Below are 27,960 nucleotides of genomic sequence, written 5' to 3' on the forward strand. Positions count from 1 at the left end.
AAACTGCATTTCTTTTAAGAACAGTCAACAATTCAGACTGTTGTTTTTCTACTAATTTTAAGAGGAGGGAGCTGAGAACAGGGGAGCACAGTTATTGGGTTACTGATAAAGGCGATGTCGCAGATGTTCCTAGGCACTAAGAAAAACATCAGAAAGACACAGGTGGCAGAAGCCAGGGGTAGACAAGTCTTAGGGACCTACAGACTAAACCGTGTGGGGAAGAGCAGCGCTTTCGTGGTGCCAGCATGTAACTCACACGAGGGAGGGTGGCTACAACCAGCAGACTCGCTCTTCCGTATTGTCACGGTAGCGCTGACACCGTAAGGCGTTCTATTCTTGAACCATTCTCCACGGTGTCAGACAGGTGAGGGACCCGCAGCCATCCACAGCGTGCCTGCTCACGACTCGTGTGACTGCCTACACAGACACCCTGGCAAACAACACAACTCTGCCCTCCCGAAGCAGACACTGGGGCTCAGTGTCCCCTGGGAAGATGGGAAATTTTGGAAGGTCTGTTACCTTTGCTTCTCTGAAGTAACTGCTGAATCTACCTAGCTTCAGATCCAAACTGCATTTCACAGGGGGAAAAGGCTGTGTTTATGACGGATGTTGCTAAGGGGCCACTCAATATTTTACCACCAGCACCGACTCCCTGTGTGCATGTCTGTGTCGGGGTTTGGGGTGGGGGCTGCTTTGGCAGGTCTGCATTTAGGTGTCAGAAGAGTTTTGTAACCATGACTGTATTTGCGTGCGGGGGAGAAACAGCTCATGTTCCCTTTCAGAACTAAGGACTGAAAAAGGAGACACAGACCTGGTGATTAAGATCTCATTTGGGGACATCATTTCTTTTTCTGAACAGTGGTCAAGCAAAGGACTAAAAGCACACAGACGAGGTAAAACTTCCCTTTGCCGTTGCTAACCTGAGCTAACCTGCCCTTGCTTCGTGTTCCTAACGCCCAGACGAACTCCTTGTTTGGTGTCTGCAGCTATCAGAGGTTTGCACAGAACATGTAACTATTCAGGCAGTAAACCCCATCAAGTGGAATGCAGAATAATTTGGCGAATTTAGTGCTATTACTTGATCCATCCATACAAAACATAAGGAACCACTCTCTTTCTTGACAGATGGATTTCAGAGGAGACGCCTGGGCTCAGAACAATCACTGTGGCCACAGTGTAACTCTCTGCACTTTGTTGGCTTTAATGCACTTTTCTTCCCAGGGCTCAAGAAGCAGCAACTGGCATTTGCTTAAGCCCTGACTGAGGTGTGGAAAATCTGTCAAGTTTTCTCTGCCGCTTACCCCGACCACAATTATACGGTCCATGTGCAGATTAGCTGCAAAGTCATTCTTCTTGCGCGAGTGACAAGATTTCCCCAAATAAAAAAAGGTGCCTACCATATTCCCGAGTGCCCGTCTGCGTTAGTGAGGCAGGGGCGGGGTGGGAGGACGTGAGAGTGTGGAGAGAAATGCCTTCAAAAGAAGGGCATAACAACCCAAAAAGTAGCTGTAACTGAGTGATGACATGGCCAGAACAGAGAGCGGTATTGTCGCGGGCGGAGTAATCCTGTGACACACTGCTGTCACTCACCACCCGGCTCCCTGCCGCGCCAGCCAGACATCAAAGGCTGCCCCATACCATCTTACATGCTCTTTATCAGCTAATCAGCCCATTCTTCCCGAAATAAAGCCCTGCTAAATCCCCTGCTCACAGGGGTACGGTAGTCCTGGTGCCCATCTGCTAGCAGGGCCAGCCGAAGCAGGAGGCGGCGGCCTGCTCTCTCCCTAGTGGCTTCTCAAGGTAAGGACAATGCTGGCCCCAAGCCCCCCTCCCAACTGCCTCCCTCCTTGCCGCTCCGCTTTCCAGGACCTGGGGAAGAGCTGAGGACACCCCAGTCTGAAGAGCTGCTATCTGGATTCACACTTGCTAATGAAATTCCCAGTCATAAAGGTACATCAGCTGTGAACAATAAGATACTGGGACCGCATTTACATGCGGGGAGAGGAATCAGCAAAATACGCGTCTCTTACCAGTAATCGACTGGCAGGTGCATTCCTATCTTCTCCAAGTGCCAACATCTTAGAAACGGTGGCAGGATGGCCTGGCTTCCAGATCACTAGGAGGTCACCCTCAGACCTGACCACAAGCCTCACACACTCAAAATCAAAGTCAGCATGGAGAGATACCAGCCACCTCCAATCCCAGGACAGCGACCTAACACTGGTGCACCGCCATCGTGCCTGGGAGTAGATGTGAGGCGTCTTCCCCCTCTGGGAGGACGGGCAGAGAAGTCGCTGGCTGCGGCCCTGACCAGAACACGCAGCTGGGGCAGCAGGCAGCGCCCTGCACCTCAAAACCGCCTGGCAGAAACCAGAGCTGGATGTGTCTTAGTCTCGTCTGGGCATGGATGAACAGCAGCATGACGAGAACGACTTGCCTCACAGAACTACTGGAGTATGGTCCTATATGAGTGGTATTAACATGAGTAAAAAAAGCAACCACCTTAAAAATCCCCAAATCGGCATTACAATTAGGCAAACTGTATCCATTACAAAGAGCCTTGTAGATGCCAAGTCCCTGAACAGATCATGTTGGATGTTCCAGAATCCTAACCCACCGGGTTTCTAGGTCTCCATTCTAAGGTGCTTCATCTGTATGACCCACCTTCATGCTGATTCTCAAAACAGTTTTGGGAAATCGCTAAAAACACTGATTTCCTTCTCCCTTCTGTAGTTGGGGGACCCGAGGCTCTGGGAAGTTAAGCAGAGATGTGGCCCAAAGCTCAGAAGCTCACATCACAGTGGAGCTGGAACTGAGTCCAAGTCCCCCACATCCAAGGCCAGCGATCATTTCCCTACACTGGGTGGTCCTCTCTCCCTTTTGTCACTGCGCTCCAGAGAAACCAGGCACCGACGAGGGTGGTGGTGGCGAATGCGCAAGCGGACATTGTGCGGGAACGTGCAGGAAAAGTGTGGCACGCCCACAGATTCTCAGAGTCAGGGCAAGTGGATTGTGGCATTTGTAATTAATAAGCAAAAAGAATGACATGCAATACAAAGTGACTGTCCAGAGCATTCAAGAGTTCACTGCCCCCCAAATGTTTGTTGAATGTATCCTTCCCACCCACGTACTACACAAATTCCCCCTAAAAGCAGCCCATGGGACCTGAAGTATTCTGGTTCCTGCAAGGGGTTGAGGCTGATATTAAAAGTACACCCGGTCTCTGAGGAGAGAAGGACCTTTTGTGAAGGTATTTTGTGGTTTTAGGACCTCCTGAAACCATGGGGTGGACTCTGAGCCCAGTCTTCACCCTGCAGGGTCTCCTCCCTAGGACCTCTGGATAGTTCGGAACAGGCTTTCTGCGGGAGGGGAGGGAGGGGGAGAGGGCCTGGCGCTTGCCCGGGTGTGTGCTCAGCACCGAGGAGAGTGACGAGGTGCAGGGAGTCCAGTGCTGGTCCCTGGAGCTAGCCTGCAGGAGAAAGGTGCTAAGCTGGAACTCCACACGCCGCTCCTCCCATCTCACCAGGACAGGGCCTGGCGAATCTCACAGAACATGCCAGAAGTTCTCGTACAAGCCCCGGAGGCTTTCCAAGGGTGAACCACAGCACATCTGAAGCTCTGACTCCAGCAAGTCCCCGAGTTACTCTGCTGGTGGGCAGTGAGGACAACCCAACAGGTTTGTCTTGCTGCCCCAATAATATCCCCACAACATCTGGACCCGACAGGAGACCCCACTGCAGTTCCGCAGGTGCCTTAAAAACATTCAGATGAGGTGCTTTTCCTCTTGCTCCAAGCACTTATTATACTGAGAGAGGGGCAGACACTGGTGATGATTTACCACAAGAACCGAAGACGGAAGAGCGGACACTGAGCACGCAGCAGCCCAGCATGTCACCTCCCTGCTGCTGGGCCCAGAGCTCTCCACACCCACCTGACTTCCAGCCATTGTCACAGGGCAAACTCCGCTCATCTTACCTGTTCAGGTTCACTTTCCTTCTCTTCACAGCTGCGACACTCAGATTCTGGGGGGCATCTCTCAGCCCGAAGCTCTTAGCCACGTGGCCGAGGTGGAGCGACCGGACATGGAAGATATGCTTCAGCTCCCGGGGGTAGGTTGCGTAGGCTCGGATGAAGGCCTGCAGAGCTGGGAGGGAATGGGGGTCAGAGAGGCTGTCAGGATGGGGGATCGGAGCGCCCCACATGCCTGGCCCAACGACTGTCCTGCCCGCCATATCTTGCCGGGAAACGCACCACACACAGCCAGGACAGCACCACGTACAGGAACCACCTAAATCTTTACTTGTGTATATATATTTTTTTAATTCCTCAAAAACTAAACCTATAGGACACAAGTATCTGTTGATTAAACCCAATCTATTTTTAGGTTTTACTGTGTAGCGTGTCCTCACCCTGGAGGGCACGGGCCCTGCTTTCGCCCCCGTTATAGGCTTGGGGCCTTGCATGGTAGCTGGGACACCGCAAGCTGCTAAGTGTTTGTCATATAAATGAATGAAGAGCAGAATGAGTGAAGGAACTAAAACATGGTCAATGTGGCATTCTCTCATGAAAAACAAGATCATTAGACCTTTATGTTAGGAAAACATTTTCCTAATTCAACTTCATTTATTTTTGCATAGCTAATACATGCACATGTTATAAAATTGAAAAGGTTCCAAAGGCTTTACCGTGCTTGTCATTCTGCTTATCACCACGATGGGTTACTACTGCTGTAAGTCTGCTCACCTGCAGGCCCCGCCTCCACCCCCCTATCGACAGGGAGGGCTGCTGCTTCCTCGTGGACTCCTGGGATTTTAGAACCAAATTCATTCTAAAGCATCTAAGATTTACTGATACAGTGCTTCTTACCCATTTGAAAACTGCATAAAAAAGGCAATGAAAACAGAATTCTAAAAAGGAGGAAGGCAATTATTAAATTTCTAAAACAGCCCACAAAACAGTCTCTCCCTTGAGGATTGCCAACAGTCTAGAGACGGTCCATCCGACGCTGCATCGTGGTTTCAGTCCTGTCTTAAAGTTAAGAAGGCGCCCCTGTTCTAGAGCCCAGTGCTGGCCAGAGAAAAGGCAGCCATGGTTCGCAGGAGCACGGAGCTCTGGTTACACCTTAACTCGGTATCCCTTTGAGGAAAGAGACGTTCCTATACCCAGTTCCCCTCAAATATATTGCGATTTCAATGAAAATCAAGTGTCTGCCTCTTCTTGCAACAGGGCAAGAGGAGATGGCTCTGAAGGAGCCCCAAGCCCATCGCCGCTCACTTTCCTTCCAAGCCTGGCTCTCCCACTGGCCGAGCCGGAGCCCAGCGCCGCTCGTCTCATGGAAAAGCAGGCGCTAAACACCAGCCTCTCTCGCCCTTGCTTGTTGAGCCACTGGACTCGCAAGTTTGCCCACAGCTTAAACGTAATATCCCAGCAGCACCTGGAGATTGGCGTTTATGAACAGTAATAAAAAGTGTCATTTTAGCAGATCAGCTCCTAGAAGGATCCTGGGAATCCATGAAAGCTCTATTTACTGAGTAAAGTGAACTCCTTTTCCCAATCGATGAGAAATAATAACCAAGGCGACTCCTCTGCACCCCTCTCGTAAATCTGTGCTTACTCCCCTTTTTAATAACTGGGGACTAGCTTTTTCAGGGGAAATCTTTTAACACTTCACATGGTCTGCACTGCCTGCAGGTTCCGACAGCAGGTTCCAGACACGGAGCTCCCTACTCCAGTCCTCGGGAGGGGCCTGCTGCCCCTGGGGTGGGGGGGGGCGGGGGCGGGGTGCAGGCCTCTTCTCCTCCACGCCCCGAGCCGCCGCTTTCCTGAGCCTCAGCCCTGACTCCTGGTCTAGCAAAGCAGACCGCAGCCACACCAAGCCGAGCCAAAGACTGCACCTTTACAGTCCCGGTTGTCCACAGGCTGGCCCAGGCCTCCTCGTGCACACCGCTCTCCCACGTAAGCACATTAGCCTCCTGTTCCTGCACCCAACTGAAGAGCTGAGGACGGAGAGCCTCTGTCCCAGGAGACGCAGGCGCTCAGCTAACAGCTCTGCAGGAGTCACGAGTTTGCCAAGAAATGGCAGACGTGCCTTCTCCCTCCACAACTGCTCAGGCGGCATTTCGCACTGTGTATTTTTACTAACCCTCCTTGTCCGCAAGGCTCCTGTCTCCCTGGGGCCAGCGACACCTGGCTGTCCTCACATCCCTGAATGGCCTCCCGTGTTTGGATGGTTCAGGGAAGCAGGAATTTCAGCAGAAGCTGTTCTAGATGCTTTCCGGGGTCAGTGTCGAGAACTTGCAGCGGGAATAGGGGCTGTAGGGCCCAGAGCAGAGAAAGAGGGCACTTATCGAGGATGGCGGAGGAAGGTGCGGCCACTTAGAGCACGCACTCCGGGGCCACGGGCTCCTATCTCATAGCTGTAAGGGCAATCTATTTCATCCTTGTTCCTCAAATCAGATTTATTCTTGGCCATCTGATCGGGAATAGTAGTATCTTATGCATGATACTTAAGATCAAAGAGGTAGGGAGGAAAGAAACTTGCCCCTGCCCCCAGAAGGACGAACGTCTGTGCCGAGTAAAGGCACATGCACCTGTCTACCTGACACCACAAGAGTATCAAAGCATTTGGTCGAGCATCTGCCTACCTGCAATCACACTGAGAGAGGGGGCTAATCTGTCATCAGTGGTTTGGGTGTTCTTGACTTTGAGGAGCAGCTCTTCCAAGCCAGGCACAACTCCTCCGCATGTGGGCCCCCTGAGGCTGGAGGGGCCTCGCCACAGGAAAGTGGTGCTTTGTAGGTAAAGAACTCCAGTTTCTGAAATTTTTGTTCAGGAGTCTGGAGTTCAAACTTCTATTAGCACAGTTTTTAACCACTTGAATCTAGCTAAAGGAGGCAAGAAATGAGGCGGGGAAAAGCGTGACTCCTTCTGGAGACTGACAACAATTAAACGCTGGTTATTAACAATGACTGGGTCAGGAAATGCAAAAGGAAAACAAATGCATACTTGGCCCAGTTTCTAACTAGTTTTCTGCCATAAAGGCAAAAACCAGCTGCTTTGTTAATTATTCATGAGGTGGGCTCTGAAATGGCATGCATAAAAGGGAGGCACGGAAGTAGTGGGGAATTTGCATATGCAGATTGAAATGCAGAAGAGAGTTTCCACTTGTGGGGTGCAGTCGCTGTCCCCCTGTTGTGACCTCCGGAGCTCAGCACGCTGAGTACCAGAAGAGGAAAGAGTGGAGCGGCCGAGACCTACCATAGGCGGCTTCCTCCCAGACCATCACCAATCTGATGTGGAAATCAATTAGCAGAGGAGAAAAATGCCTGTTAATTTCCTTTTTGGTGCCTCACCACCGCAGAGTGGCCCCACTCCGATATCCTTTAGAGAGAAGATAAGTAACTCGGCTTGTTTCTTGGCATGAATGATTTCAGTGGTGGTGACGACGAATGAAAACACAAAACCACACTCTCTAAGGATTCCTCACTACACCCTTACTCTGATGACCAGACACCCTGAGATAGTCGTAGTCTTGCTAGGAGATCCAGAACACCTCTGACCTCAAAACCAACGACAAAGCTGACGGCATGGCCTTGATTTCTTTCTTTTCATGGCCACTTTGTTATTAACCCAGAACTCCTGCACCACACCACGTGATGCACCACCCAGCAAGCTCACTCTGCCTGTCAACAGACGCCCGACGTCTGTAGTTAAGCCGTGACAAATAATCTATTCCTCTTGAGAGACATGTGTTAGCACTTCTCTAAAAGTAGGTTCCGAGGAGAACCCTTAGGAACTGCTGAATTCACCTGAGGGAAATACGAGCACAGGCTACTATGGGAAAACAGTCCAGGATGCTACACGCTAACGACTCATCAGCGGTTATGAGGCCATCACTGGGACTTCGTCTTTCATCCTGTGTAGCTCTGGTTTGTTCCAGTGTGATGGCAACAACAAGGGCTGCTTTTATAGTGTGCCAGGCTATCCAGGAGGCACTCAAAAACCACTGCCGACTAACCCACTGTCCTCGATCTCCTGATGACCACAATTGCCTGGAACCAGTCCCCCAGCACTCACCCCTGCCCCCCAGGCTATTCTCACACCAGCAATCTTCTCCAACCTCTGTGGGCCGTGCCACATCTCTGCTCCAAGTCCTGCAATGGCTCCCGCTGCCCTCGGGGTCCCCCAAAGCCCTCTCCCAAGCCTCCCCTGCTGCGCGGGCCCTCCCCTCCTGCGGCCACCCTGCCCTCCAGAGCGCCTCTGGGCCTGGCACGCCCTCCTGTCGGCAGTGTGTGACCCGCAATTTGCTCGGGCTGCCTTCACAGCAGGGCTCACGATGACCCTCTATGTAAAATGCACTCTGCCCAATTACCCCTTCACCTCCCTTACCTGCTCTGTTTTTGTCCATAGTTCTTAACCCCTTTTAAAAGACTTATGATTTGTTTATTTTTACTATGCTCACTGTCTGCTCCCCCACTAGAATGTTAGGTTAGGGTTTCTGTTTTGATTCCTGATGTATCCCAAGCACCTAGAAGGGTGACTAATTCAATAACTATTTGTTAAATGAATGATTTTTTTAATTTCAATTCATAAAAAGATGATGTTCTGGTAAGCCAGCCCGGCATTCTTCTCAAAATAGTAGGTAACTACCAGAAAGCAGCGAGGGGCCCCCAGCATGGACCGTCACCAGCCACGGCGCACACATGCCACCGTAAGGAGCTGTTCAGAGCCCCGTCCTGCGTGCTCTGCTCTGCTCCACTGAACTGCTGAGTCCCACTAATGCCTGGTGACCCCAGGAGCCGAGTTATCCGGGAAGAGGGCCTGAATATTAAGTGAACACCTAGCTCTCCTGTAAATTCCCCAGGAACTGGGTTCAAGGTCTAGGGCCCTCCCTCAGCACTTCTTTCACATCCTCCTCTGTATGTCCAAACTGAGACTGCTCAGGTCTGATGCTCCCGGTCCTTACCTTCAACTCTAATTTCCATGCCTACAACGGTCTCTGCTGACGTGTCACGTCTCATCTATCCAGTTTTCAAAGAAAGACAAAAATGGATCCCTGAGATCCAAGTCACTGGGTCAAAGTTCTAGTCCTACGTAAGCCAAGATAAAGCCTCATTTGTGCGAAACATGGGGAAGGATGAAATTAGCATTTAATATCGCTTTAAAGCCTTCCGTGCCTGCTTCCAGACCCTGCAGAACAAGGGAGACTGAAGGCTTTTGTTGGAGAGCAGAAACCCCCCGGTTGGCCTCTCAGCCCGTCGGGGGTGTGCGGGTGGAGGTGGGGACGGCATTCTGGGGGCTATCCATGCACAAGCACCCACGAAATCCACCGACCTTTCTTCGCCCAGGAGACCCTCCTCGAGCTGGAGTGCACGTAATCTTCAAACACCGTCTGCAAGACGGTGGCTCGCTCTCGGATTTCCTGGGGGCCAGCAGCACAGGATTTCTGGGAGGGTGGCGGAAGGATTAAAGAAGAGACAGAGTCAGAGTCAGGAATAATGAAGCACTTTATAATAGATTTAATAACAGTAAAACCACCCGGTAACCACCGAGGGGCCAACAAGGGTAATCCTTTCAATATTACTAGAGGAAAAATGGGAGCTATAAAGATGTTAAAGTCAAGCAAAGATGAAGATGGCTTTGTGAGGGAGAAGATCAGGTCTATTTATTTACTTGTTTACTTACTTACTCGTCCTCCTGGCCTCTTGTTCAAAATGAATGCCCACTGGAGATACTCTGGAATTTTCCAAGTCCAATTCAGGCATTTAAAACATCATTGAACACAGGCAGGTTTCACATGACTTGTGTGTCCTACTGAGGCCTTAAATCTTTCCCCTCTCTCACCCTCCTCAGGGGAACAATGGGACCTTCTCTTTAAGAGGGCCCCACAGGGGCCTGCCTAAAATTTAGCCTGTCCTTGAATTTCAGAGCATGCTCCCTCAATTCCTAGGGAGGCTGAGAGTTGTAGTGTTTCAGATCCATTCTTTCAGCGAGGGACCACTGTGCTGGATGCCAGGGACCTATTAAGGAGTTGGCCATTCCTTCACACCACATTCAGAGATGACCACACGATCTCTGCAGCAAACCATCCCTGTGTAAGGAGTGACATCTGTATGCACTAAGGTTCTACAGATGGAAAATATTAAAAAAAAAAAAAATCACATCTTTTTCATTCTTCAAAAATCCCAGAGAAAAGATTTCCTTTCTTTATATCCCCCTAAAACCAAGTGTTGCTTCCTATATCTTTTTTTTTTTTTTTTAAGTAAGCTCTAAACCCTACGTGGGGCTCGAACTCACGACCCCGAGGATCAAGGGCCAAATGCTACACCAACCGAGCCAGCCAGGCGCCCGTTTCCTATGTCTTCAAACAAACACGAATGCTTTCTACTAAATGTAAAACTGAGATCCAAAGAACCCAGATTCTCCAAACTCAATTTGGCTAATAGGTCTCTCCAAAGACACTGATTCTCTCAGAGATGCTACTCAGTCTCTACAGTAACCAACACCCACAGCCCACGTGGGTCACCAGGGAACAGTGTGAGCCCTAGTCCCTGCCTCCCATAACCCCCGCAGAGGACAGGGTGCCCGAACTGGGCTCTAGAGTCTCTTTCACTTTTAAAGCTACCAGAGGAAGAACAAAGGGAAGTGAAGAAAAAGCCTCATTCTTTGGGTTGACGTCCCTCTCTGTATTAATAGAGACTTTAACAACCTGAAAATGTTTTTAGCTTTGTCAGATCATTCCTGCTACCTGTTTGGTTGATGACAGTCTAGCTGATTTCATAGTACATGGTCCCCCTAAGGGTTTTATCCACTCGAATGTCAAGAGAAAAGTCACTCAGGAGCTGTGTTATGGAAGTGGACATTTGCTATTGTCATTAACAAGGATTTTTTTTTTTACCCTCAAATGCAAACTTTTTTTTTTTTTGCTGCCCTCCTTTTGTTAAGCCACCTCGGCAAAGCAACTGTCACCTTCCTTGTGTGTGTTTTTTTTTAATATGAATGTGAAATTAGCGAGGATGCCCTTTCCCCTGGCGGACAGAATCCTCTGTTATTAAAAAGTAAAGCACTTTAATAATGAAAACTTTTTCCTCTTTTTCCTGTGTTTTAACTGTTTAAAATTAATGAGAAGGGCAGAATGGTTGTCAAAGCGATATTGAAAGCCGGGCAGCCAGGACCGAATAAGCACAAAAATCCCTCTAGAGTGTTAGATAAACAGAGCTGCAGCCCGCCTGAATCCCTCTGTTGGTTATTGTATACATTCTGTAACAGCTCTCAGAATAGATCTGAGAGCCGGGGAGGCAGAGAGGTTTCAGAATTCCAATAAAGGCCTCAAATTAAAGACAGCCTGGTGCGAATTCCAGGAGAAAATTAAAGAGACCTCAAGCTTAAGTGACAGGTGACTTGCTTCTGTGTCACACTGTCAGGGGACTTAGTGATAATACGGCGATATATTACAAAGGGCTTTTCTTACTCCCCCTTTAGGTTTCAAAATGAGGCATCTTTTCTTCCCAACCAAAAAAAAAAAAAAAAAAAAAAAAATTACATACACACACATATGTAATGGGTGTGTACAAGTGAAATAGGTAGAAAAAAGGTGATAAAACTAGGTTCACACGTTTGAAATGATGAGGTCAGTTTTAGTAAAATATAATAAAAAGTTAATGCAGAAAACATAATATACTCAGGAAAAAGCACGTCTTTCTCCCCCTACCCCCACTTTCAGAAATACTTTATTTTAAAATTACCCCTCTTGAGAATGAGGTATTTCTCAGTTGTCTTCTGGGGAGGACAGTCTAAATTTAAACTGAAGACAGGGCAGAGTTATGCAGGCAGCACTTCAGCCCCAGACAGGTGGAATGCTGCTGTAACGAGAGCAGGTCAAAGCCCGAGGGTGCACGAATGCCCTGCAGGACTGGCGCGCCCACCCCTCAAAGACGTGCAGACCCAGTACTGGTTCGTGAAGCTAGCTTGCAACTAGTAGACCAGGGCTAGCTTAGGAAACTGCAGTTCCAAGGGTCCACATTCAGTATTCCTTAGTCTGTAAAGCCCTACTGATCCCTGAGAGAAGAGACGATCAAAGGGACTGAGGGAAGGGGCTGCTGATCTCATTTTAATATCTCACCATGGCCCATTTTTTTTTGTTAAGGTCCGTTTACAGGCATATTTCATAGGACAAAAAAAAAAAAAAAAACTCGTAGAAAAAACATGTTTGGGTTGTGTGCATACTTTGAAGATGAAAATTTCACACCCATCAAGAGGCAACAGATGAGCTGAAGATACTCGGGCTGTATTTTTTTTGTTGTAAAAAAGTTTTAGGTGGTAGCAGTGGTGGGGGGAGGGTTGTTTTTTTTTTTTGGAAGCACGTCTTGATATTGCTAACTTTGAAGGTATTTTTAAAACTAAACGGAAGGATTTAGTTTTAATCATTTGATTGCCAAGTTGAGTTTCACCCTCATGCTTCCCTAGAACCTTCTGAGTGCTTCCCAGTAAAGCTGAAAGATCAAATTTATTCTCTTTGTAGGTGGGTGAACATTCGCACACCCAGACGTAGCCATATATATTTTATATACCTAAATATGAAATATACATTTTACAGATGCTTCACTCACTTTCTTTCTGTTCATAGAAGCCCAAAAATGTATGTGCCAAAGGGACATTTACAATGGACTTCAACCGAGTGAGGAGTCTGAGGGCCTTATAATGAGGTGTCTGGCTACGTGTATAAAAGACCTATTTACTGAGCCCACATTTATCTGTCTGGCACTGGTTCGTGTGCTAGACAGAACTGCCCATACTGAGAACAGCAATTAAAACAGAACTAAAAGTTGTACCTAGCATCTACTTTGTTCATCTTACTATTCACACAGATCACACACATAAAACACTCTTCCAGGCTGTAGATCTGTGTGGTAATTACTAATATAGTCAATTTCATTTAGTTTCTCTTTGGCCTCTGAATTCAAGTTAACTTTGGTTAAACAAGCCAGGTTTGCATCAACGGGACATGTGGGACCTAGTAGGATTAATTTTGTAAGCTAACCAGTTATTTTGGTGTCAGTGAAAGCCCAACCTTGCTGAGCACTTTTTCTCTTTTTTAAAAAAGACTTTATTTATTTATTTGTGAGAGAGCAAGGGAGCACACAGAAGTTCGGGGGGTGGAGGAGAAAGAGACCCCCCCTACTGAGCAGGGAGCCCCATGTGGGACTTGATCCCAGGACCCTGAGATCATGACTTGAGCCGAAGGCAGCCACTTAACCGAATGAGCCACCCAGGCACCCCGAACATTTTTTCTTTTTAAAAACGAAGTTCACCACACCTTAAAAATATAAAAATATTCTATTTGTCAGATGCCTGGGTGGCTCAGTCGTTAAGCGTCTGCCTTCAGCTCAGGTCATGATCCCAGGGTCCTGGGATCGAGTCCCACATCGGGCTCCCTGCTCGGCAGGAAGCTTGCTTCTCCCTCTCCTACTCCCCCTGCTTGTGTTCCTGCTCTCGCTATCTCTCTCTCTGTCAAATAAATAAAATCTTTAAAAAATATATATATTCTATTTGTCCCTCTCTACCAAGGCAGGAGCTTGGGGCTGGAACAAACTGACATGGCCCAGAAGTACATGGAGTATTTTCTGCCTCATTTTAGGTCAACCTCACAGCAACCTTCAAGATGGGCACCCTTGTTTTCAGTTTACAGATGGGAACACTGAGGCTGGAGAGAAGACAACCTGCCCAAGGTTGTAGAACCACCAGCTGTGAAGCAGGGACTGAAACCCAAGTCTGCCTGCCTCAGGGCCTCAGCAAGGCTTCAAGGCTGGCCTCACACCCACGAAGGGACCTATGGGGTTTGGGGCTGGGGGTGGGGGAGCGGAGGGGAAGAGCCGAGCAAGAGCAAGGCCACCGGAGGGCAGAGGTGGAGAAATGGCCGTGGCTTGCTCCTGGAAGAGCAGAGGGCACTGGAGCTGCTCTGCCCCCTCCCCGGGGAAACGTCCGCAGCAGGGACTCCAGCCACAGATGCACTCGACGATCAGCTCCCTGGACAGAACTGATGTGTGCCCGGTTCAGGGACAAACATCAACAACAGAGCCAGTCCCAGAAACAGTGTAAGTAAAGATGAGATTGGACTGAACCTTTACAGTCTCATTTTGTGACCTGACTGCTTGCTCTTATTTCTGGAGAGCAGGCAGATGCTAATGTTCCAGGTGACACAGCAGAAAGCACTCGGCTTTGTGTCACTAAGTCTGAACTTTGAATTCCACATCTGCTACTAACTGATGATGACGATAAACACCCTTCAGAACTGTGTTGGGGTTTCCAGGTTCTTTCTTACTCAATCCTCCAATCTCCTAACCAGAGGAATACTAACATGACCTCAATTTGACATATGAAGAAACCAAGGCTTAGGAAGCTCCAGTACTTGCCCGGAGCCGCGGAGCTGGTAAATGAGATTAGGACTCCGACCCTGAGGCCGTGCCCTTAACCGCTCTGCTCTGCTGCCCGCAGGAACGGCCCCCCCTGCCTCCCCCATGCTGTCCTGGGCCTGTAATTAAGTGTCCAGGGGAACAGGAAAAAACCCTACCTAGAAGTAGCTTAAGGAGTGTGCAAGGACCAATGAATGGTTGGGTCCTGGTCCGCTCCCTTGACAACGAACTATTAATATGGGATGTTTCATAACAAAATATTGCTTAAAACAACTGTTGATCAACTGAGTCTTTCAACTGTTTCTCTTGCTTGCAGGGATTTCTGTTGTGCTAGCGTTCACTGACCAAGTCTCACCTCAACTCTTCAGCCTGATTTATTTGGCTCTAATTTTCCAGTCTATCCTTAGGATTGAGAAAACAAGTGTAAAATATTCAAATAATTAATATTTCATAGACAAAACTGCATTCAGCAACATTATACACACGTATCTGTGACGTACCGAGTCATGGGTTGGAGTGGGGTGGGGGGACGATTGCCTGGCAGAAAAGCAGCAGGAAAGGATGCTCCAGATCTCCATTTGGAACTGCATGGATAACACAGATTTTTCCCCCTAATGATCTCAACCTTTACTCTTCTTCCGTGTATGGCACCCACACTAAAAAACAGATGAACTAAGTGTGTCTGAAAGGAGACACAGAGAGATCTATTTCTTCCATGCTGCCTTGGGTGAATGGGTCCAGCCAGTCGTCCTTGCTGATGATCTGGACAGGGACCACCAGGGCTGAGCATGTAACACTGCCTCCAAACTCACTCTGGGCCGGGAGGAGACCCCCTTTCTGGGAAGCCTGCTGCGGCCTGGCGGACTTCCAGAATGGAGAGCAGCCCATTAACCAGATGAGACTAGCAAACACAACCGGAAGCAAAGAGAGAGAAAAATACAATCAAGGTTTGGCCTCACCTAATGTTCACGGTCCCTTAGATAGACGCCTGCTGGACAGAGGAACAAATTATCCCACACACAAAGTCTCCACCACCCCAAATCAAGAAATGAGTCACGTCTGTTCGAGCAAGTATAATAGTAAAACTCACCTGGCTTCCCCATCGGCTCCCTTTAAAACAATCATCCCTTGTCAGAACAGACAAAATATCTTCCATCTTAATCTCAGAAACGCTGTAAAAGGAAGAGCATATCAAGGTAAACTTCTTATTCTTCCAACATCTGGAATCTTGATGCATAAAACTGGCCTGTTCTCACTAATTAGATATAAAGTAGAAGCTACACCTTTACAGGAAATAGCTTCCTAAACCTTTAGAAGGAGTTTGGAAGGAAGGGACCTCTATGACGCGACAGGGACAGACAGGGTCATAATCCCAACACTCTCCATCCTCTCTGGTGACTTTCAAACAGGCTACATTTAGACTCTCCTCTGTAGGGATCACGTCATTATTTCTTAACACATCTCAAATACTAAACAAGGAGGCCTGCTTATTCATAGACTACTTTGACTTGAGCAGATGAAGAAATAAAAAAACATTTCGGATAGTCCCTTTACTTTTATACTTAAAAGAAGTGGGGGGTGGGGCGGGGTGGCCAAAGATCCTTAACTGTTGGGGTCAACTCCTCAGGGAAGGCTGACAAGTGACCACAGCACCAGACCCCTCTTCTCTTCCACCCAGAAGGGTGTCTACCCTCTTGCCTCTTAATTATTAAGGGGTGAGGGACAAATGACCTCTGAAGAATCCAGAGCTATGTACAAACAGCTGAGATCAGAATTTGGGCTTCACTTGTGAGCAGAAGCCATACTGAGCCAGAAGAAGAGGCCCACCCTGCCTCGTGGCGGGGCGGGGAAGCCTCCGCGTCCCCCGCATCCCCCGCGTCCCCCACGTCCTGCAAGGCCACGGCACTCAAGCACGGGAGGTGCATGCAGATTCAAGTATTAGAGCCTAAGGAAGAAGCGGAAGCTGCAGAAAACATACTTCCCAGGGAGAAGGGAAAAAAAAAAAAGGGAAGGAGGAGTTCTGGGGAGAAAAACAGATCATAAAAAGATAAATGATTTCCTTGTATGTTGTTTCTTTCCTTTTTTTTTTTTTTAAATGTAACAGCAAATTAATACATGAATGGCAACCTCTCATGTGGGAGAAGACAATTCTCCCCCCTTCCCCCAAAGGTTACTCTGACAAAGCTATGAATGAAAATGTCACGTCTCTGACAGCGATTTACCTGAAATGTGTCACCGCTTCCCTTAACACCCCCAGCCCCCGCCCCTCCACATTCTCTTCCTCTGCTGCCAGCTCCCAGCCCCATGGATACGTGAAATCTTTGTACAGCAGGAGGAGTCAACCGGAGAAGGCAGAGCATGTACTGCGAGGGTAGCAGTTTGGAGGAAAGGGCTCATGATTTCATGGAAAATCTATTTTTCATATGAGAGAGAAAAGCTGCGGCTGCTGAGTTTGCCTCTTGTTTATGCCTGGAAATCTGAAGGTGAAAACACAGCCCAGGCCTATCTTTTTGTCTAACGGACTTGCTCCTCTTCATCACCTTTTCTCTTGAGGGAAAAAAAAGAAAAGTAAAAGGAATATAAGGACTTGGGGGTGAGATCTGGAAGCAGGGAGAAGGAAACAAAGAATAAGGCCATTCAGAGTCAGGGATACAAAGAACTGAACACACCACCGAGAGGCACCGTGTTCTGAAAGGCAGGGTGGTGTGGACACTGTGGCCAGGGCTCAGCCCCGCTGTGTGCGTCCATGTGACAGCGCTGGGCGGCCAGGCACCGTAAGTGAACAGGAGCCGAGAATGGACTGGAGTGATTTACAGTTTAAAAGGGCCTTCCTCCTATTCTAAGAAATCGCTGCTTTCGAGGAACAAAGCCAATCTACTCTGCTTGTTTATGGTTCTATCAACAGATTTGAATCACTCCGCCTTCCTATGAAAAGAGACAGATAAATAAATTCAGGGAACTGTCTCATGCCTGATCTAAGAAATACACGTTTTGATGAAGCATTTACATTTTAATAAACCCATGACAAATTTCATTAGAAACACGTTTAAAGGAGAAGTGGAAAATAGGGAAGAAGTTGGCAAACACCAGGAAGTCAGAAGGATGCAGAAACAAAGTTCTGAGCATTTAGACAGAGGTGGCAATGGCCCAGGGCGCCTGTCTCTTGCCCCTGCTGCTAAATTACACTGTCAGGGCACGTTCCACGGTGCTCGGTGTACGAGGGCAGGCAGCAATTTGTTGTGATGGCCCTTGCTGCCTCGAGCCTCGGCCTGCCTTCCTGAATATCTCCTCTAATTCATCAGCCGTCCCAGCATCCTGCTGCCTGGCTCCCAGGTTCTTTACGCACGACACACACACACACACACACACACACACACACATACCTTCTTTACGCACGACACACACACACACACACACACACCTTCTTTACGCACGACACACACACACACACACACACACACACCTTCCTTCTCTGTTTTTCGTTGTTGTTGGTTTTGTTTTGTTTTTACTATTTAGCAGTGTACCTTTTGTATGCCAAAAATGTTCAAGTCTGCTTCTTTCCATGGCACACTTTGTAATCAGGTCTTCTTAGGTATAATATTTTGGTGTTAAGTCAAGATACCCAACATCCAGCCCTTCCTCAGAAATCAGAAAGCATGATCCAAGGCTACAACATAACGTCGATCTGGTATTTCAGGGCTGGGAGGGGGGTGGTATTGATTACATCAGGCCCACAAAGCAGTCAGTGGATCAGGGGCACAAAGTTCAGTGGGTATGTTTTCAGGGCAGAAAACGAGTGAGGCTGGATCCCTCCAGGACTCTTTCTCCCTTGAATGGATGTTCTCTCCACAAAAGACCTCTCTTCCTCTGGGTACTTCTGTCTTCGTCTTTCTGAACTTCCCCTGCAAGTCCAAATCCTGAGAATCCCTGGATCATGGAGCTGTCTCCCGAATGTGCACTTGGTTGTGTTGGATTGCCCACAAATAGTGCTGGCACAGTTTTTTCCAGAGGAGACCGTCACAGACAACGAGTGTACTTCTTATATCTTTGAAATACACATGGCTCGCTAATAATTCAGGTTGGGGCCAACTATTATTTTCCCCTGAGTTTAGGTTTACATTTGAACCTTTCATAGCCATCACCTGAATGCGTTTATTAAAGAAAGCTTGAGAGCGGGAGAGAGGCAGAGGCAGCCGGGCACATGACTTTGGGGCTGGCCAATTATTGCCTGACCTCACGACCGCAGGTACCCACTTTTCTGAGCTTATCGGGTCCAAGCAAATGAGCATGGGAGAACCTCCAGGAGCTGCTGACAGGAAGGCCCGGAGAACATGAATCTGTAGGTCTAGAACAGAAGGTGGGGGAAAGACAGCCGAGGGGTAAGAGGCCGCCAAGGCGCAGTGACATGTTCTCCCGTGGATGACAACACCCGGCTCTGAAAACACTTTCTGGAGGTCTACAGGTTCCCCTGCCAGAGGAAAACAGTCACAGCGCTGTGACAGGCTCCTAGCCTATGAGGACGGCGGAAGGGAAGATGGGAGAAAGGGCTATGAGGGTTTTCATTCCACCCCCCAGTGTTTCCGGGATCCAGCTGCCCAGTCGAGCGAGCGCCAGCCTAGGCCCTGAAAGCGCCCGTAAGAAGGATCGGCCAGCCCCAGGGCCTGGGGAAACCAGCTGGAGAGGAAGCTCTTGGTGAAAGGGGATTGACCAACTGAGGGCCAGAATTCCTCTTACAAGTGAGATAAAATATGCAGTCTTCCTGAAACCAAGAGAAACCACTCTTTCAATGGTGACGTTGTTTGAAGGTATTAAATGACAGGAAAACCCAAACCAGCATTAGTTGGGCCCACTCAAAATCGCCACCCGGTTCATCAGGAGTGGGGTCCTGCCTCCTACCATTGAAGGATGTACACAGCCCACAGATGTTCCCACGAGCAACCCCGGAACTGCTGAGTGCTGCGAAGTCCGCCCCAGGTGCAGGGAAGGAGGGAGAGGGACAGCTCTGCAGGTGGGAACAATGGTGGGCTGGTGGGGACGGTCACAGGCAGCTCTCGTGTGGGTGGCCTGCACTTGGTCCCCAGACCAGGTCCCACGCCACCTGTCTGGAAATTTCAGTGCAGGTGCAGAATGCAATGATTCTGCCAGCTCTATACTTTAGAGAAAATGTCTCATCACTTTCTTTGATGCTTTACATAAACCACCGGGCTGGGCAAGGCAAAGCACCGGCAGACGAGGCCCTCGGGCGCAGGCGTACGGCGGAGTCATGCGCCAGCCTCACAGCGTCGGTTCCAGGCAGCAGGGCAGCCCTCCAGGCTCCCGTGCACGGCAGGATTCCTGTCCCACCCTCCTGGGCACACGCACAGGACTCTTCCGTGCCTCCAAAAACACTTTCCATATCACTGTGCTATGTCTGAGCAGAAGAAATTCTTGCAAGTAGACCACTGTGAAAAACCACATGCCTTCAGCAGCCCATTATTAAGCGCCTGTTACCTCAGCTGCCGGAGCTTGTATGGAAAACATGACAAAACATTCATTTCTGTGACCCAGGTGAGTTCTTTCTGCTTCCATTACATTTGCTCCCGGCCAGGTTGAGACGCTCTTCTCCGTCTCTGCTTCGCTTGTCCTTCCTGGGCGAGGTCCGGGCCCACTGGAGGCCCTCCCCACTGCTCTGGCCCGCGGTCGTCGAGCTGGCAGGCCAGGGCTGGAGCGGGGGCCTCGCTTGGGGTGGTGGGCGCGCGAGATGGTGGCCGCACAGCCCCGGCTGCCCAAAAAGGTTTCTTCCCTGGGTTTATTTGGGAGGGGGTGCTGTGTGATGAATCAAAAATGTTATTTTTTTCAAAGACAAATCATCTTTAAAGACACAAAATGTTGAGTGTGTAAAAATAAAAACTGAATAAAAAAGGTCTTTAAGCAGCTGGCTGTAAGGGCTGTGCACACATCTCTGACAGAAAGGAAAATGAAACACAGACCTCTATCTTACAGAAAAACCATGAGCAACAGATCGTTCCATGCCTTCGTCTGGCAACGCAATGAAAACTGTCATGTGCTGACGGCATGAAGGGTTTTAGTGTTTGCCACTGGCTATTCTGGGACTCATTTAGGGATCACAAGGGTTAATGGCTCTTCGTCAGCTTACAAGGCCCATCCGCTGTAGAAGGCGACAGAAAGTTAATTAGGTGAGATCAGGCGAAACCCCGTTCAGGTTTCTGACTCACTTGATTTTGTGAGAAGCCAGCGAGTTGACATATTCCGCCTCCGAAGGAGCCAAAATGAGCAGGCTGCTCCCATGGCAGCCAATCCGGGCGGTTCTCCCGATCCGGTGGATGTATTCAGCAGGTGAAGGTGGCGCATTGTACTACAAAGGGTAACAAAAATGAAGCATCCACAGATCAAGGGATTGCCATTAATTGGAAGTGCAATACCCCTCACCTGCCTCCAGGTATCCCAAGAATTAAACCCTGGTGCTATGGTTACCCTCACGCAATCCCAAGGAGAAGTCACTCAACCCTGAAGTTGGAAATAACGAAGCTCTGACACACAAACGTGAACAGCGGCCAAGTTTCCGATGAGTGAGCTGCCTTCCCGTCCCAGTACCTCCTTTGTAATTTTACTTCTCCGCAGGTCTCTTCATTTTCCTATCTGCATCTTTTCACCGCGGTGACCGTGCAAGGTTGAGCTGGAGGCAGGCAGGGGCACCCTCTGTAGGATGGCCGCGTGACCGTGGCCTGCTTCCGTGGCAGACCCAGCAGTGAGGCGGAGGACACAGAGGACTGGACGGAGTCAGGAGGAAGGGGCCGGCTGCTCTGATCAGACTTCACTCTAGCTGCCAGGCCGCCAAGAGCTGGTCCCCAGCACCTCACTGCACTCCCACTCAATCCCAATGGCACAGAGCTGTGGGGCAGCTGAGAGGCCGGTTCCCCTCCCACAGGGACTTGCTTCTGCTCCCAAGGACAGCATTCCTGACTCGAGGGAAAAGGCAGACTCTAACTCAGCAGAATGCATTATTTCATATTCTCTATGGCAATAACTTCATCACCATGAAAAGGAACTGACCATCTAACCATTCTTCCTTTTTGTTCTCTGCTGCTACACGACTCAAAGATCAGAGGCCCAAAAGGAATAGAATGTATAGGGGAGGGGCAGGCACACGAATCTAATCAATCTGATGATACAGAAAAGCTCTGAACAACCAATTTTATGTGTCTGCCCCCGCCCCCCCATATTAAGATTATCCTGCCTTTTTATCTTTACTTTGCTCCGTGGCCATCAGGAAAGGAGACTCAATGCCTCTAGTCGAAAAGTGGCCTTCTGCAGTGAGCAGATCAAATTTCCTAGCCAGTGACAGGCATGCAATTCCACTAAAATGTGAATAAACCATGACTCACGTAAATGGGGCACGTGTCCCCTGGCCCTCACACAGAAGGGCTTAAAACTACCATTCTGCAGACTAACGAAAAGAAAAAACAAAACTGAAACCAGCAGATTCTAGTGCTAACACCTGTACCCTGTGGCAAAGCGTCGAAGGCTAGAGGTATGTGTAAGATGCTGTCAGGGACTTAATTGCCCCCTGCAGGTCAATGTACATGGACACGGCTCTCAGGACAGCTGAGCCATCTCCTTCTGGACACAATGAGACCTCCCAAGGGCCCTGGTAATTCCTGTTATTTTCAGATTGCTGAAACTTTGTGTGTGACATGCATTTGTCTGGGAGCAGGGGAGCCTGCCCCTCCCTCCCACGGCTGCTCAGCCTGGCTGTTTCCCTGCAGCAGCTAGGTGGGCTGGGTTAGGGAAAGATACCAGGAGAATTGTGCAGGTAAGGCTGGTTGCTGCCTGGTTACCAGGGCAACACCCAAGAGGCTAATAATAATTATTCCACTTAAAGCCAACGCATCTACTCACAGTCATATATTCCTGCGTGGAGCTCACACCTTAACAACTAAAAAATTACCTGAACAATCCACGTGACTTGAGGGAGATCTAAGCCCCGAGCTGCAACATCCTTCAAAACAGAAAACAATATGGCTTAAGACTGAGTTTCTGAACCTTTTTTGGGCCATGGATCCACCTGATAATCTAATGCAAAGTATGAGGCCTCACCACCCCCAAGTGTACACAGGCAGGTACACGTGCACACGCGTACACACACGCACGCACACACGCACGCATACACACACGCACGCATACATGCACGCACACACGCACACATGCACGCGGGCATACATGCACGCACACACGCACGCACGCATACATGCACACACACACACGCATGCGCCGGCATACAACTTCAGGGACCCACTGAAGTCCATCTGTGCTTGAAAATTCTACCTTGGGGGTAAGTCCTGCAGAACGTGTTGGTGAGGCAGTCACCACCCACTCTACCAGAACATAAACTGTTAGCCCGAGACCTGAAGTCATTATCAGTTGCGTCACGTAAGAACTATGAAAATTTCTAGCATGTATTATTACTTTTACATTTTCTCTGAAGAACCACTCTATGATCAATGCATTCATGGGCTATTACCCCCACCCCTTCCCTATCAGCAATGCCTAACAGCGATATGGCTTTGAGACGTGCGTCTGGAAGATCACCCCAAAGTATTCCCTTGTGGAGGTGAGGTGCAAAGTCTTTACGGAGGACTTATCAACCTCAGGTAGCTGTAAAGACCAAGTAATGTCCCACCTCTTCTGACAGTTAAATTACACCACCAGCCAGAGACTTAATCAACCACACATAAAAACTGCAAAAGCAAAGGAGATACATTTCTTTTCAGCTGGTTGCCACCCAAAAAGCAAAGGCTCTCTGCTCTCTAGTGTCTGTCTGACCATTCTGGCAGGGACTCGAGAATGGGTACCTTTCGGTTGTCGGGGATAAAGTGACGCTGGGCATTCGTGTTCAAGCACGGCAGTCATAATGAGAATACCCCCCGTCAACATTTCCTGAGCACTTACTATACACCAGACACTCCACCACTTCACCCGCTGGTTGCATCTCGAGTGATCTTCCAAATAACTCCATAGAACAACGATCACTCCCATTTGATGGATGGGAAACCAAGGTTCGGACAGATTAGGGAACCTGTCCAGAGACACACAGCTAAGAAGTAGAGGCGGCCCTCAAATCCAGGTCCCTCTTACTTTCCCAAGGCCATATTATGCTGTTCCACCATCGAAAAAGAGGCTGCACCCCTCATAAGATGCTGGTGGGAATGCAAAATAGTATAAAACCCTACAGTAGGAAATTTGGTGGTATGCAGCAAAATTACATATGCACTTGCCCTCTGACCCAGATGCAATCTCACTCCTAGAAATCCATCCCAAAGACACACTGGCAAAAAATACAACATGCTGCATGCACAAAGCTACTCATTTCAGCAAAATCTGTAATTGCAGGTGTAGAAAAAGCCCCAGTGTCTGGCAGGAGACAGGTGGACTAAAAGACGGCTGTACTGACCTCCTTCAGCAGAGCGTCCTACAGCTGAGACAGGAGGGAGGTGCCAGTGTGCAGACATGGAGAATCTCTACGATCTGTTCTGGGTGTGCAGAGTAGGTTTTTGTGTGAGAAATGAGGGAAATACCAATATATTTGCTCATATTTCGAAAAGAAATAATGGACGAGAAAAGCCAAAAGCTCGCAAAAAGTGACCTGCAGGGGAAGGGATCGGGGGTGGCAGACAAGGGTGGAAGCTGGACTTCCTTGAAGGGACTTTGATAATCTTGACTGTGAAACAACGTAAATGTTTTGACATAACTAGAAAGACAAGGAGCTGTCACGCCACAGGAAGTACGGAGTGTCACCTGTGGTGTATTCTTGCCAAAAACAAAAGCAAATCTAACCAGGTGCGTAGCCCCAACTCCTAGTTTACAGGAAGTGCAGGGGAGGGAGGAGCACACTGGCCCAACCAAAGAAGTCAAATCCTGAATGTGGAGTATTCTAAAGCAGGGACAGTCTGGTTTCTTCCAGAAAAAAATCCAAGGAAAAAAAAGGAGGGTACCAAAAATGAGACATGAAATGGGTAGATGGATAAATGGAGAGAGAGGAACGGAAAGATTGCCAGGGAGCCTACGCCTGGAAGGAGGCTCACCAGAACTATCACCTGTGGTTATCTTCGGGGAGAGGGATTAAGGTGATTTTTATGTTTCTCTTTGTGTTTTCCTCTGTTGTTTGCTTTTTCTCTCAATGAATGCTTAGTATTTCCTCCCAAATTTTTATCTAGAAAAAATTAAACAGAAAAGCTGGAAGAATACTACAATAAGCACTCGTGTATCCTTCATCTAGATTCATCAACCACTAATCTTTGCACATCTGCTTTTTTTCTCTCTCTACACGTTTTCTGAGCCATCCGAAAGTAAGTTGCAAATACCATAATGTTTTATTCCTAACTACTTTCACATCTCTCCTAAGTAAAAGGACACTCTTCCTCACAAACACAATACCAGCATCATACCTAAGAAATTTAATATTAAATAACTTTTTTTAAAAGATTTTATTTATTTGACAGAGAGAGAGTGCGCGCATGCGTGCGTGCGTGCAGGGGGAGCTGCAGGCAGAAGGAGAGGGAGAAGCAGGCTCCCCGCTGAGCAGGGAGCCCGATGTGGGGCTCAATCCCAGGACCCCGGGATCATGACCTGAGCTGAAGGCAGACGCTTCACCGACTGAGCCACCCAGGCGCCCCAAATAACATTATTTTCTAATAATCACCTCATATTCAAATCTCTCCAACTGCACCTAAGATTGACTTTTATAGATGTTTTTATTGTCCAACTCAGGAATGACTCACAGATCATGCATTCTGTTTTTATTATATCCCTCTAGACTTCCATAATCTAGAATGATATCCCTGCCCTTAATATTTATTTAGTTTTTTGACAACTCAATCGTGAAGGAGTCCAGGTGTCTTGAAGGACGTCCCAGAATCTTGTGTTTGTCTAACTGTGTCCTCGTGGTAAGATTCCGGGGGAGCTTCCGGTGGGTGTGCTTCCCAGTACCTGACGCCAGGAGAGCCTGAGGGCAGCCTGGCCCGCGCTGTGGGGAGCTGTGCACGATCCCCCGAGGAAGTGGCATCCAGGTGAAGGGACCCTTCTCCTTCGTAACTAATCAGTAAACTGGGGAGTGAAACTTTGAGACTGTTTCCCAAAACCTTTTGCCCAGAGGCCTTAGCGTCGCCTGACGCTGCCTGTCCGCACCAACGGTTGCCCTGGTGGCAGCAAGCGATGGCTTCCCAAGTCTGTCATTCCCTTCTTCCATTTAATAGTTGGCGTTTTTCCGTAAAGCACAGCTCGCCTTTCTCTCCTCTTACTTTGCATGCAGAGAGCTTTCCGGGAGAACAATAACCCTGCGCAGAGTCTCTGCAGGAAGCACGCTGAGATGCCCGCGCTCCTGTTGCCCGGAGTCAGGGGTGGGAGCCGAGGAGGACACTGGCCCGCCAGCATCTAACCCACTGGGAGGGGCCGCTGAGGGCAGGCTGGGATTTGTCTGCCTTCGCTCCGACTACACCTGAGCTGGCGGGTTTCCTCTGAACAGTGGCTAGGCTGCATTTATTAAGTGTTAAGTGGGAGTTTAATGTACTAAGTGTGTCAACCACCCACGAAGTGTTTTCAGACAGCTCCCATTGCCCGGAAAACTGAAGGTTGATGTTCCAGAGCTGATGCCTTTGAGAACACAATTTAGAGAGTTCTCTGTCTTAAAGGGGAGCAGGCACTGCTTTCTACACTAACCACAGTTGATGTCTTTAGAAAAACTGACGGGTTCTTAAATCTGCTAAGCTCTTGTTAAGAAGTGATTTATTTTATTTAAGCGCTCTGCAGTGGGAGATGCATGTAGACAATGGGCTGTCTGAGCTTTACAGACAGGCTTTGTAAAAAATTTAATGCTCATCGGTTTAGTAAATTCAACCAAGAAACACAAATGAAACTCTAAAATAGCATATGACGTTCGTGGAACTCACTGAGCACACTTTCAGCCACAGTAAGGAAGAATGCCAGCAGCCTTCATGGGACCGTTCACGGTTCTATTTTCTGCTTGGGTGATCTGGGTCCGGGGGACTGGCCGAGACACCATCTTCCCATCTCCCACCACTTCTTGTCTTGGGGTGGGGGACCCTCACTGACAGCCACCCCTGCTCAGGCTTCACCCGGCCATTTCTGCAAGTCCTCCTTCCTATTCTCAGCCTAGGCTACCATAGAGAATGAGACAAAGGGATAACCTTCAGGGTCTAGGAACAGAGAGAACTGGACTCCACTATCCCTCTACAGCCATACCATCCGGGCAAGTTAACGCACCTCCCTGACCCTCAGTTTACCCACCTATACAATGGCTATAAGATTCGCCCTATTTATCTCATGAGGTTGCTGTGAAGACCAAACAAGACTATGCATGTGGAAGTGCACTGAGAATTACAAATCCAAGGATTTCCTTCCATGACGAAGTAGGAATCAGCACAGTGGCGATTAGGCAGTGGTGTGATTCTCCTCACACCCACCACCCAACCGGGGCAGAGGACTGCAGAGAAGCCGGGGTCTGCTCCATCCTCCAGAACACCACCAGCCAGCAGCATGGGATCGGTAGGAAAGTGACCTGCCCAAGACTCAGCAAAGGCTTCGGTTCTCTGTCGTCTTAGAACTTAGACCCAGCCCAACTGTATTCCTTTGAGCTAATTAGGGCAAAAGAATTGCTAAAGTCAGTTCTGAAAGACACTCAACAGTGAGGCCTTGAAGGCCCAGGGCTTGACAATTGGCTGCCTCCATGAGACCAAGGAGTACAGATGGAAGGCAGCTTGCTCAGGTGCCAGCCTGTCAGTTGGATTAAAATGACTCATTTATTTACCCAAGAACCTCACAAAGTGCTTTTACTAACAGGGAGAGGGGGCCTGCCGGCTCTCTGAGCAAGGGACGCAGCAAATTCGCCTCTGCCGCCTCCCCGGCCTGCCAAAAGTCATTATTGCCGTGTGTGGAAAGCCATCAGCAGGGTACAGGCCCCCGTTGTCCGGGTGACAGATTGGGCTGCGTAATCAGAGGAGGAAGGAGAGAGTGCAGAAGCTGTCAGAGGCGAGAGATCTTGGCTGGAGCCGCCAAAAAACTGGCAACATGAGTTAGCGTAACTGAGTAAACAGCCGACCATCTCCAAATGATCTTGCCATTAACACGAATGAAATAAAGTGGAAAAGAGAAACTTTACCTCAAAAGCATGCCCCAGAGAAAACCAACAAAGTCTACATTTATTGTCAGTGGTGAACTGACATTCCCGTGACTCTCACGGTCTCACCTCCTGGCCTCCTTTGTCTCCCAGCCTCCTGGCACAGTGGAAATTCCCCAGGAGGAGGGAAATTAAGAACTGCACAGACATAACAGTGCGCTTCAAGACAAAAAAAAAAATTGAGAAGGTGGAGAAAAGCAGCACAGGTGATTCAGGTGTCTTCTGAAAGAAAGCCCGTACTCGATGGCCAACGGAGATGGCAGTCCAATGGAGAACCGGCCCGCAGACCAAGGGGAGCTGGGAATGCCCCTCCGTGCCGGAGAAAGGTTACCGCGCTCCGTTTATCCGGGGACGAGC

General features: G+C 48.9%; 1 protein-coding gene across 1 annotated transcript in view; it reads right to left on the reverse strand.

The window, feature by feature from the left end:
- DDX31 (DEAD-box helicase 31) overlaps nt 1-27,960 on the reverse strand; it is a 70,072-nt gene that overhangs the window by 14,357 nt on the left and 27,755 nt on the right. The window contains 5 exon segments of the mRNA XM_032418223.1: nt 3,976-4,144; nt 9,334-9,445; nt 15,502-15,583; nt 20,627-20,766; nt 22,360-22,410. Of these exon segments, the coding sequence (XP_032274114.1) occupies nt 3,976-4,144; nt 9,334-9,445; nt 15,502-15,583; nt 20,627-20,766; nt 22,360-22,410 (554 nt within the window).

This window comes from Phoca vitulina, unplaced genomic scaffold (genome assembly GCF_004348235.1).
Source record: "Phoca vitulina isolate PV1807 unplaced genomic scaffold, GSC_HSeal_1.0 scaffold21, whole genome shotgun sequence".
In the NCBI taxonomy this organism is placed as follows: domain Eukaryota; kingdom Metazoa; phylum Chordata; class Mammalia; order Carnivora; family Phocidae; genus Phoca; species Phoca vitulina.